The 12903-nt window shown below is 37.4% G+C and overlaps 2 protein-coding genes and 1 non-coding gene across 4 annotated transcripts in view; 1 reads left to right on the top strand and 2 right to left on the bottom strand.

Annotated features, from left to right (window-relative positions):
• Positions 1-418: 418 nt before the first annotated feature.
• The window catches only part of LOC132112676 (peroxisomal membrane protein PEX13-like), a 100334-nt gene continuing 87849 nt past the window's right edge, over positions 419-12903 (bottom strand). The window contains exons 2-6 of one of the 2 annotated variants that reach the window (XM_059520263.1): positions 3676-3802; positions 2572-3293; positions 1774-1896; positions 1314-1573; positions 419-1223 (exon numbers count right to left, since the gene is read on the bottom strand). In XM_059520263.1, the coding sequence (XP_059376246.1) occupies positions 1215-1223; positions 1314-1573; positions 1774-1896; positions 2572-3293; positions 3676-3746 (1185 nt within the window). In that variant the 5' untranslated portion in view covers positions 3747-3802 and the 3' untranslated portion in view covers positions 419-1214. Of the gene's footprint in view, positions 1574-1773; positions 1897-2571; positions 3294-3675; positions 3803-12903 lie in introns of both variants that reach the window. The other variant, XM_059520262.1, reaches the window with a different exon arrangement.
• trnal-caa (transfer RNA leucine (anticodon CAA)) lies at positions 4202-4311 on the bottom strand. Its single transcript has 2 exons — positions 4274-4311; positions 4202-4247 (listed from the first exon to the last, which is right to left on the bottom strand). It is a non-coding gene; the product is annotated as a tRNA-Leu (tRNA).
• Positions 5808-12903, top strand: part of LOC132112675 (PDZ domain-containing protein 8-like) — a 36571-nt gene continuing 29475 nt past the window's right edge. The window contains exon 1 of the mRNA XM_059520261.1: positions 5808-6845. Within this exon, the coding sequence (XP_059376244.1) occupies positions 5959-6845 (887 nt within the window). The 5' untranslated portion in view covers positions 5808-5958. The remainder of the gene's footprint in view (positions 6846-12903) is intronic.

Genomic DNA, 12903 nt, shown 5'->3' with positions numbered 1-12903 from the left:
ATATAAAGACTCTAAAAAAGGGTTTTGAGTTCTCTTCATCAGATATGACTGCTGACTTTATCTTTTTTGTTCTACATTTTAAATAAATAAATGCAGCCTTATTAGAGAGCATAAGACATTTTTCAAAAATATTTTTAAAAATCTTACTGACCCTATACTTTTGACAACTGAGTAAATGTTAGTAGAACTGCAAAAAAAAAAGACCTCCAACAATAGCTTGCTCTATTCTTTTTCTATTCTATCCATTTTCTTTTTATTTATTATATTATTTAAAAGCCCTTGCTAAGTGTACTGCGTTTAAGCTAACTGAGACTTGTTATAACACTTACATATCATTGCTCTTTTGTTGTTTTTGATTGCTTCCATTGTCCTCATTTGTAAGTCGCTTTGGATAAAAGCCTCTGCTAAATGAGTAAATGTAAACTGCAGAGTAAAATTTTTTTTATTTACAAATGCACCTCAATTTCTTACTGAGCTAAGTGTCAATCAGTAATTTTCTGTAATGCTGAAAATGCAGGAACATTATAAATGACAGGAGATACATTTTTAAGCATTTGCTGGCAAAATAATTGCTCGTATTTACATAATTGCACATTGTGTTAGTGGTATGAAAAAACAAACAAGCCTGAAAAGACATGCACAAACTAATCCTTGATACAACACAACTTAAAATATTAAATATTCACATTGCAGAACGATGAAAAGTAATCTAAAACTCTTACATTAAGAGAAATCTGTAATAAACACCGCATTATAAATTTAGATTGATATGTGAACACACAATTTAAACTAATCAGATGCATTAACTGTGTATGCTTGAATTACAACATGTTTGTATCATTTTATGCTTGATGCGAGCATATCAAATCAAACAGAATCCATTTTTCCTAATAATTATTCAAAATAAATGAATGGCTCTTATTAACAATCATTCAAACTATCATGTTGAAATACCCAATATTTTTGTTGAAGAGAGAAAATGTGAACAAATATTGGTAATGGCTTTGAGCCTAACAATCTACTGAAATTTGTGGAATTATGCAGTTCATACATTGCAATGGAAAATTACCTCCCCTCCACAACACCTCCATTTTTCATTTGTTCCTCACCTTTTTTAGAAGTTGCACTAAGTTATAAAGAGGGTGATACATTCTAATGAAGGATGCACTTTTTTGTCCCACCAAGACACACACCTTCCCGCACATAAAAATTATTCATAAGTCCATCTTTTCTGAGGTTATCACTGTAGTATCACCGTTGTTGTTAGTGGAAGGCTGCACCTCCAGGGCAGCATGAAGGCCATGTGTTTCATCATAAACAGACTCCAGCAGCTCATCTGGAACTGATGTGGCAGGGACCGCCAGCCTGGAGTTGGGAACAGAAGCTGTAGCCAAAGCAGTTTGAGATGCAGGAAGGTTCTGTGCAGCCTGCTGGGCCTGTGCCATCCTCTCTAATTCTGCATGCTTTCTGCCTTTCCTCCGGCCCAACACTTTGACGTAGTTGGCAGGTACGAGGCCAGTGATCTGCCCATCCACGCTGGCTAAGATCCAGCCACGCACCCTGGGCTGTTGTTCTGAAAATAAAAGTGAAATACAAGTACAAGCTGTAAGTCTGTGTTTATAATACCTAGGACAAAAGGTACATGGTATGAATATGCCTGACAGCAGTCAAATTTAAAATATTACATTGTTTAATATGAGAGGTCGCCACACTTTTTATGCACGTCAAAGTGTTTAAGTACACTTATGTTCTGAATTTTTCTTGTTCTTTTACCTTTAGGGGCAAGATTAAGCATGTCTCCAGCCTGCAGAGATATCTCTTCTTCAGATGCAGCTGTGAAGTCATACTCGGCTCGTGCTACCACATGGTCATCCTCCCCAGTTGCCCAGTTGGTGGCTATGAAATACAACACAGACACACGCTTCAGAACTTCCATCTAGCACAAACGTACAGACACAGCTACATATTCAGACACATAAAAAAAAAACCTACATACAAACACATTTATGTCACAAAATATTTTCTATAGGCTGCTGCTAAAGATGTGCATTTCTGAATGACAAAATGTAAAAATTAGGTTTTGTAATTGATTAAAATATTTTGCATTTAATAAAAAAATACAGTAACATTGAAAAATGATTAATTTGATATAATTGTGTTAACTTATACATTTTTTAAGTATTCTCTGATAAATATAAAGCTATTTTTATTTAACTAATTAATTTCATTTATTTATGATAAATGCATCCTTGCTGAATAAAAGTTGTAATTTATATTTTAAAAATCTTACTGACCCCAATCTTTTGAATGGTAGTGTTCTCAAAACTGTTCCTATAGTCCCACATTAATACAAAAGATAAATAGCAATCATATATATTCGGCATAATAGTGGCCTCTAAAACTTTCACCACTGTCAAAAACAATTAAATAATAAATGGTGAACAATAAAGCAAAGGTATCCTTAGTTTTCTTTAATAAGTCTCATGTCAGACCAAAAATGGTGAAAAGAGTGTGTGCAGTTAAGATGAGAACAGACAGAACAAGAAGGGAATATGGCAGGGAATGTCTCACCATTTTCCTCAGTACCCTCAGCAGACCGCAAAAGCTTCCAGATCAAATACGGCCCTCCAAAAACTACAGTAAGAAACAAGAAAATGGGCCATGATTTGACAGAATTTGTTCTGGGGTCATCTATCCCTGCTCCTCTGGTTCCTGAAGAAGACACCATGGAGGAAGCTGTGCTGTCTGCCCACAAGTCAACCACCTCTGAATCCTGACGCAACCCAAGCAGCCTCTGCAGCCTGCGATATAGGTACCTAAGGGTCCTAACCAAGGCGAAAGCAGACAGCACTTTTGTGAAATGTATGCGCAAGCGGGAGAAGTGATTGGCCACATCCAGAACAGCACGGAAGCTGTTATAGACGGCAGAGAAAGTAGCATCCATCATCATGCTGACTGACGAAAAGGCATGGACAATACTTTCAATGGACTGAAATGCTCCACGGCTGCTTTCCTCTGCCTGCTGGACAAAGCGGCTGGGTGGGATGTCGTCCATTAGGTTATAGCGGTTATAACCCAGGCCCCCTCCAACTCCATAACCACTGTAGCTGTAGGGGCTGTAGCCCCCATAAATGGAGCTCCCAAAAGGGCTGTATGAGGAGGGAAATGAGCTGTATGTAGGGCGGTATGCCTGTTGAACTGGTCTTGGAGGGATGGGTGGTGCCACATGTGTTAGAACTGGAGAACTAGATACTGATGGCCCACTCTGTGACACGGATCCAAAGTCAATTGAGCTAGATATAGATATATATATATATATATATAAAACAGAGTGGAATGAAACAGTAAATAAATAAAATCAATAATAATAATAATAATAATAAAAACTAAAAGACTGTTGGAGTGAACTTTGACACTCACATACAAACACTTGACGTGCTCGAGCACGAGCCAAGCATTAAGTTTGCTTAACTCGTTAGCAAGTAAAAGTGTCAACATAACTAGACAGTATTTTTTTTTATCAGTTTCGCGATAACACCAAACTTATGAACATACTTATTAATTTTATAACCACATACCTATTTGTGAAGAAAATATATTTTGCATATACAAGTACTCGACAGCTAACAGGCTTGCTAGCGTTCCTACACCAAAATAAGACGGATTTTTACGAACCGATAGTTTAGTGGTGCAGCCATGGTCCCAGTGATTCGCCTTTCCCATGGTTTTGGTGGAGGCTGAGCCATTGTTTTATATTTCAGACCAAAGTTTAGATGCAGTGAGCAACAAACGTAACCAGAACATAAACTGTCCCATTCGCCAGACAAAGCAATCTTTCCTTCACATCGTTCTGACTTGTCTTGCGACGCGAGACTAAAGCAATCTATCACTGATCGATTGAAATGTGCTTCTTTCTGTTCTGCCATGTAGTTGTAATCTATAACAAATAATAAATTACTACCCGAATATGTACGAGGTGAATAAATCCCATATGTATTTAAGGTGATCTGCCACTATAAAGATTGAAACTGGACTCCTACTTGTCTGACGCTGCACATAAAGCAAATCACTAATCGGACTTTTTTTTCACTTGAAAATCGTGACTGCTTTTGGGCTGTTGTAGATTTGACATTGCTCTAGCAAACGATGTTCTGTGTGAATAAAACTCGTTTGTACGCGTTCTGTCACAATAAAAGACACTTGTCAGAAGTGGGATTTGAACCCACGCCTCCATTCGGAGACCAGAAGCCTCATTCCCTGAGAAAGTCGAAACCTTGAGTCTGGCGCCTTAGACCGCTCGGCCATCCTGACAATACAATGAGATATGATTGTATATTGATACATTTAGTTTGGGAATCCGAAATGTTTCATTTAAATGCTATGTAGGAATTTTGAAATACTTATTTTGAAATAATTTGTATGCATAATATATTAAAAACTGAAAACGTCTCTTTTAAGAGAACACATATATTGCTTATGTAATATTTAAAAAAAAAAAAAAGCTTAAAAGGTATTTTAATTTCTAGTTTGGTCACTGTAAAAGACCACTGTCAGAAGTGGGATTTGAACCGCAGCTCCATTTGGAGACCAGAAGCCTCATTCCCTGAGAAGATCAGAGCTTTGAGTCTGGCGCCTAACCTCGGCCATTCTGACAGCAGTCCTACCTTTGTTAACCGTGCTGTATAGCAGCAGTACAATTTATTTTATTTTTTTTGCATATTGTTGGAATATTTACTTAATTTAGCATGCAAATTAAAAATAAATGCATATTTTAAGACAATGAAAGTGTTTTTTGACCTTGCGTGCACATCAGCCGGTTTTTGGGGACTCCCAAAACCAAAATATGAACCTTTCATTACTCATAATAGGGGCACTTTAGACATACTCATTGATATCGGCTGATAAGTATAGTCATCTGAAACAGTTCCCTGATTCAGTATTAGAAAATGATTTTTTGAACAGAGCTTGGTAAAGTTTTGAGAAAGCTGTTTAGCTCACGTAAATGCCTGTGTCGATTTCTGTTCAAAATGATATTTGCAAATGTAGGCCTAAATACAGCATGTGCATTGCATGAAATATGTCTGGGCAAGATTACATTTCTCAGCAGACAGGTTTTATTTTTTCAAAGACAATATGAATGAATAGATATTTGCAGTAATAATAATAAAAAATAATTTAATATAAAAAAGTATCCAGGCTAAAAGTGTTATGCAGTAATAATGCATCACTAAAATAATAATTTCACAGTTTAAGTTTTATGTATTATGACTCGTCAGCTCATTAATCTCAAAGGGGGTATAGTAAAAATATACAGCATATTTAATATTGATGCATATTATCATAATCAACACAATGCGAAATGTTCCATAATATTATGCAACTTTTAACTAGGTAAATTATTTAAGCAGTACATTTTAATAATGATAATGATAATAATAATAATAATAGGCCTAATAAAGGTTCCAGAGAGAAAATAAATAAATGCATGTTTTTTTTCTCACGGCTTTGCATTATATCATAATTTCCATTAAGTTAAAAAAGACTACATTTAGTTCCATCTTTATGATATTTGTCAGTTCAAAACATCATTTTTGCATATAGGCTATTTTATGGAAAAATAAATAAAAAAATGTCATTTCAAATGTCAAATTTCATTGTCATAACAATATACATACGAATAATCAATATTCGGCATAATAATCAATAATCAACGTTCTAGTGCGTTTCTTGTGACAATTTTTATGCATTATTTGTTGTGATGCCGTCATGACGCAGGACTTCCAGGGCGTTGACGCGATGTTACGTTCCACCAATCAGCGTCAGTTTCCGAAGCCCAGGAAAGGAGCAGATGATATGGCAGCTTTGTGAGCGGCCAGGTGGAACTGGCTTTTGTTTAATCGCGTTGACAGCGGAACATGAGTACACTTTAACCCGCACGCCGCAGCGGGGGATCCGAAAATGATATACCTGATATTAATTTCTGCCTTCTCCGGGGCCATCGTCACGCTCCTTCTGCAGCTTTTACTGTTGTATCGGAGGAGCCCCGAGCCTATCGCTAGGACAGTTCAATATCTCAAAGCAGTTCCTGATCCAGCACTGAAGGATTACTTTAGCAACCAACAAGCCGAATCTACGCAGCAACAATCAGACATCACAGCGTCTGCCTCCAAACAACCAGAGGCCGCTTCTCCTAAGCAGCAAGAGACCACCGTCCCCGGTAGCAGCCCCAAACAACAGCCGTCCTCGCCACCGCCTTCATTGAGCGACCCTCAGCACACCTCCAAAGCAGAGACATGCGATTTCCTCAATGCCATATTTCTGTTCTTATTCCGCGAGCTCCGAGACACCCCAGTCGTCAGGCACTGGATCACCAAAAAGATCAAGGTAGAGTTTGAGGAGCTCCTCCAGACCAAGACCGCCGGGCGTCTGCTGGAGGGGCTCAGTCTGCGGGACTTCTCTCTTGGCAACTCGGTGCCCGTCTTCAAAACTGCCAGACTGATGAAGCCGGTGGCTCTAACTGAAGACAACATGCCAGAGGAGCTCAATTTCGAGGTTGACTTAGAATATAACGGCGGCTTTCATCTTGCCATCGATGTCGATTTGGTATTCGGGAAATCGGCTTATCTGTTTGTGAAGATGACCCGAGTGGCAGGCCGCCTGAAGCTGCAGTTCACTCGTATGCCTTTCACGCATTGGTCCTACTCATTCCTGGAGGACCCGCTCATAGACTTCGAGGTGAAGTCTCAGTTTGAGGGCCGTCCTCTGCCCCAGCTCACCTCCATCATAGTCAATCAGCTCAAGAGAGTTATCAAGAAGAAGCACACTTTACCCAACTACAAAATAAGGTAATGTCTCAGTGTCTTACGTCTGTCCCTTGCCTGAAGTTCACCTGGGCTCTCAGGTCTGAAGTGAATGTCCTCAGCTTTGGCAGAACAGTCAAAGCTAGAGGTCTTGTAGTAGATAAATTATTACAGATGATCCCAAAATTCATTCCCTGCAATGTTATTCTTCAGCTGTGATGATGAACAGTGTTCACCTAGACCTGGTTTTTATGCTGATACCAATAATTTTTTGTTAAAAAGTCTCACTGCAGAATGAATGAAAGACCTTTAAAACAACATATTAAGTAAATTACCGTTGTTGGATAATTTTATTTAGAGACCATTATCATCAGACCCGTTATTAAGTTGAAAAGTGTAATTGTCTGTATAAGATATCTCTCAAGTTATTATCTGAGCATTGCTTTGACTGCACATGAAGAGTCTCAAGAGGTTGTGAAACCAGTAGAGTGTGTTCATGTCTGAATGGTGTTGTGAAAAGTTAACAGACAGAAGTATTGTGGTACTGCAATAACTGAGCTGATAGGTAGAGTCATGTGTCAAAGGAACAGCAAGTGTGCTTCATTTCCCAGGGCGAAACTGCATGGAGGCCATCTTCCCCATTCAATCATGATTTCCTGTACTGTGCTCATATTCCTGACCGTTAAAATTGAAAACAACTCGGAGAGTTTTGTTACTTCCTGTTTTTAGCAGAAAAAAATCTAAGGTGTTTGCGAATAAACATTAAGACATCTCAGTGAGTGTGTGTGTTTTGACTGGATCTCTCAGGTGTTGTAGATTCTTTAGGTTTAGCATTGTCTTTGTAAGCTAGCAGGTGCACAGGATGGTCGTTTTTTTGCTTGGTTTTTGTTGACATACTGTGTCTGTGTACAATCAGAACATAATGTGCAAATCACAAAGTCAAACACAGCATTGCGCACCACACTGTGATTTGTATCCATTAAGTTAATTGTAGTGTCTGTAGAAGGCACAAACGGTGAGATGAATTTAATCCACGTCAGTTCAAATGGTGCATTTGAACTTTGACCCCACACAGCTGGGATTGTGAGTGGTGAATTAGATCACTGCGCTCTCTGTTAAACGTTACATGCACTTAACTATTGATTAGAGTGTCTCAATATACTAGTACGGTGCGTTTAGGCTTCATCAGAGACTTCTTTTCATAACGTTTCTCTCTGTCCTTTGGATTCAGCATCCTGGCATTGATGCCGTGCCCTCTGGTATACACCATAAGGACTCATGCTGCAGAACTAAAGAGTTCTAGTCATCACAGTATAAAGCACAGCCGGCAGCAAACTTACTGAAGCTAAACCCTTTACATTACCCAAAGGGAAAGAACTTCTCAATGATGTGAGACATTAAATGACATACTCATTTTCTCAGTATTGGCATCTTCCCAAAAGTCGGAATCACTTCATTGGTGTTTTCATGTGTGTGTGGATGGATACAGCACTCATGCACTAGTCATGTTTTACCGCCTCAGTGTTTGTTTTCGGACTGAGATGAAAAGTACTTACTGTTTAATTTGTCACGTGGGAGGTGACTTTAAGGAGCTGACAATATTTTCTTTTAAACAAGTGTGTGAGTGGGAACTTTGTTTAAAAAGCAGACAGCATGGCCCAGGGACAAAACAAGCGGCAGGCCACAATTTGTTTCGGTCATCTCTGTGTGGGATGAAAATGTCACAAACGGAGGAGGTGTTCAGAACAGGACAAGTGTGTGTGTGTTTGTGTGTGTGTGTATGTGGACAAAACTGCCAGAAACTTGAATTGCACAGTGTTGTTTTAATATACTGTGAAAATAAATATGGGATGACAAATCAGTAGATTTGCTGTATTTTAGATGGCTGTTTTGTGCGTTTGTAAGGGTTTTGTGTTTTGGAAAGCCATACTGCTGTTTTCTGTTTGAATGTATTCTAAATTGTATTTTTTTCCTGTGATGGCAAAGAGTTTTTAGTAGCCATTATTCCAGTTTTCAGTGACACATGATCTTTCAGAAATCATTCTAATATATTGATTTAACACTTTTTTTAGTAACACTCAACATATTGATGACTTTTTTAAATACAAGTAAACATGTTAAATGTTTTTTATTAAATTGCTAAAATGCAAAATGCTTTTGACTTTTTTTTAGACCATTGCACATTTTACATAAATGCTGAGTTTGCACTGATTCAGTGAGTCAATGTAAAGGGCATTTTCATGCAGGGAAATGTTCTTTCCTCATTAAACACCTGTTATTGTGTAGAGGACAGCCTATTATGCGTATCCAGCATTTTTGTCCAAATGTAGATCTTAACCGTCCTCAAAAGCAGGATGACTGGAGGTCTTAACTCTGTTAAAAGTGAAATTGTCATCTTTATCTGTAGCTGTGTCCTGAACAGTCTGCAATATTGGGAGATATGTCAGATACAATGTGTGTAAAAAACAGAATTAACCCACGATCGCTTACTGTTGAATGCTGAGTAATACGTGAAATAAAATAGTCTAAACTAACTATATAAGATTTATTGTAAGCTATTCAGTGTACAGGACAGGAGTCCTGTTCTCTGTATTTGAGGGTGGGGGGTAGTTTATAAAACCCAAGACAGTTTGACGTAATCTGGTGCATCCTGTATGGGCTCCGTGTCACAGATGGGCAAAACTTGAAAGTCAGAAATGTGCATTTGTTTATGCATGCTTGTTCTTCAGGCATCACTGTTTCTCAGGATGTTGTAATTAGGGAACTAATTGAGAAGGTTTCTCCCTTCCCATTATTAGTGGTTCTGTTATCACAAATAAATTATGAATGATGTTCTCAGATGTTGTAGATGTTTGGTGTATGGTGCGCTGCAGGTGCATGTTGTGTGTGCGTAAGAATACGTTTTTGTGATTTCTAATGATTAACATGTAAGTTCTCCGGTTGCACCAGGTGATGTCATGTCTGGTGTGTTTGTGTGTCTAGCTGTTATTGGTGTTTAATGACACCTTCTATTCTCAAAGATGGAGTGACTCTGTATGATTGGTCAGTACAGTCCCAGTTGGGGTGTTGATCTGTACAAAACAGTTACTGAGAGGCCCCTATCAGCTGCATGCCCTTGAGCGAGGATCGGGACAAATTTTCCTGACTGTGCTGATTTAATGGTTCAGTTCCTCAGAGGCATTAGAGAAACACATTCTCAGTAGAAAAAGGCATGGCTTTCAGTCCGTCCATCCATGTGACAGTGATGGAGTTTGGCTTTTGAAATGCCCCTTGCTGGAGAAACTGTCAGCTTTACAGCTTCTTCCTGTGGAGCACATTCAGAGCAAACAGGAACTGATGTGTCATGATTAACTAGTAACCTATACTTAAAGTGATATGCCATTTTTGTTTGTATATTTAATGTAAATATAATGTTGTGATGACTAAATTTACTGACATTTAAAGTGACTGACTTTGTGTTCATTTATTTAGAGAAAATAGTGTAGAATTGAAATATATTTATTGATTTTCAGGAATATCAGGAAAAAGACAAACAGTAGATATAGGTTTTGCTTATAGTTAACTGTGCCTTCTCACATTGAAAAGGACATCCTTGAGTGATCTATCAGTGACTCAGTTCTACATTCGTCATCTGTGACTGTGCAGTGCGCATTGCGGCCGTCTCAGATCATCAGCAGTGATTAACTTGACCATGATGAAAACTTATACCTCTTTCTCTCTTCTTTCCTTCTCTCCTTGTCTCTAAAGTCCACTTATGTAAGTGCTCTTCCGATTTGTATGCGCTTACAAATACTTATTTTACATCCCCCTCTCACGATATGCATATTCTGTCTCTTTTTCTCTCTAGACATTTAAAAATAAGTAACATATCCCGAGCCAGATGGCACTATGACATCAAAATGCACCTCTTTGATCATTTCAGCCATGTTTCATCTGACCACTGAGGGGATTAAACCTTGTATCTAAAGCGTAAACTTGCAGGGAAAGAGCTTCTGTGTACATTAGCAAATACAGTCAGGCCAAAGTTCAGCTGGGATGAAATCCCTTTATTTTCACCTTCTCATGCTCTCTTTATGAATAGAACATCAGAGGCTAGAGAAAATGATCAGTATTCTAAGTACTTTCATTTGATTACATCACACAAACTCCTGGGAAAATATTCCTAACAAACATTCCTAAGCACCATATCAAGAGATATTAATGCATTTAGCTGCTGATTTGTACTCTTTACTAAGGCCCTTTTATTTGTAGATATACAATTTTGGCTGATGCAGATAATAAAAACAAAAAACAAATTCATGTCATATATACCCTGTACTATTTTAAATAAAAATATTTTGAATACTGCAAGTAAATGTTGGTATCACAAATGTGTCACAAATCACAATTTTTTTTTTTTAATATTAGTGTTTTTTTTTTTTTAAGATTAAGGGGGTGTTTGAAAGGTAATCTAAAGGTTAAAATAAATAAATAATAATTAAAAATAAGTTATACTGCCAAAAGTCAGTGTGCTACTCTTATTGTGCAGGCCTCATGTAAATTGCATTTTATGACCAAATTTGTAATTGGTTCTTAAATGCCCTGTCCTGATAATAATTATATCTGTAATTTTTGGCTGGTATCAAGTGAAATTCTCATTGTGCAGTTACGTTTCAGTGCTAACACGTACAATGTAAAACATTTTTTCACATTCGTGAAAATGTTCACACCACACATGATAAGCTTCTAGCGCTTTCACCCGATTGGCCAAGTCATACGTTTCTTCCTGCTGCATGTAAAAGCAAAGCTGATTTGGTTTGTCCTCAGTGACCTGGCTGTGGTGAATAAGAGATATTATTTAGAGAGGTGCTGGTGATATCCGGTCAGCAGCACATCCCCAGTCAGAGACACAGCAGGTGTGTTTGTGTGGCTTATATAAACTTTTATAACACTCATCTCTTACTGTATAACTCTTATATACTGTTTTAATTGTACTAATGACGCTGATTAAAGCATGTATGTTGACTATAAATTCTAATTTACTGATATTTACTTTCACGGTCTATCAAAAAATATAATAGTTGCATTAATTATGCATTAGAATTAATTATGTTAATTATGTTAAATGACAGTCATATTCTTATATAATCTAACTGCGGTGTGCGTGTGAGTATTTGCCGGTTCCTGTTTCAAATGCTCGTGTGTTTGTAGTGAACCAAGAAATTTCCTGTGGTTTCTGAGAGTTTTTGCAGATATGGCAGAAATCTGAAATCTGTAATCTAATGCAATTGTTGCACCATTTGATTAATGACTTAAAATGGGAAATGTTTTTTAACTGCTTACACATAACACTTAAAGAGTACAGAGCAAGATAGATGATGATAGGCGGGATAAGGCCTTCACAGTCGATAGCTGCTTACTGCAAGTATTCTCACACTTCTGCTGGAAGCCCTTGAAAGTACTTGAAACAGCAAAGTGTTTTGCCATACAGGTTAAGTGTTCTTCATTTCAGCTCTGTGAAGTTCATCCCCTTGAAGAATATCTTCTGTATAATATATTGAAAAGGAAAGGGGATGCTATTGTAAAAACAGAGAACGGTGCTCCTAACATTTCCTATAGCAAGAGAGCCATAAAGTTTCCTCAGAATGACTTGGTGTTTTAAAGGGAAAAAAACTCGCCCTCGTTTAATTTCAGACCTACATATTTTTGTTCTTCTGTGAAACACAAAACAATATATAATAAAAAAAAAATTCAGGCTGCTCTCTTCCATACAATGCAGTTATATAGTGATATAAATACCAAACTTTTATACCAAGTAAAAGTATCATAAATGTGGTACAACAATTTTCAAAGTCAACAGACCAGATATTTTCTGTTGATTTAAAAAAAAAAAAATGGAATAAAGCTCAAATAAAATATTAATATTTCATGAAAATTCTGTAAAGTCACGTGTTGCCTTGGCAACTGACTAAAGTTGAAATGTTTCAGCTGAAGTACTAAAATTACTTAAAAACCTAAATAAAGCTAAATGTCTAAGACATAAATGTTAATTCATAATATCATTAAATATATAAGCTTAAAATTAAAATAAAACCAATGCATATGCTGTGTCAAGACATGACAC

This window comes from Carassius carassius, chromosome 32 (assembly GCF_963082965.1).
Source record: "Carassius carassius chromosome 32, fCarCar2.1, whole genome shotgun sequence".
Lineage (NCBI taxonomy): Eukaryota > Metazoa > Chordata > Actinopteri > Cypriniformes > Cyprinidae > Carassius > Carassius carassius.
The sequence above is the reverse complement of the archived record's forward strand: the minus strand, read 5'-3'. Positions and strand labels throughout refer to the sequence as shown.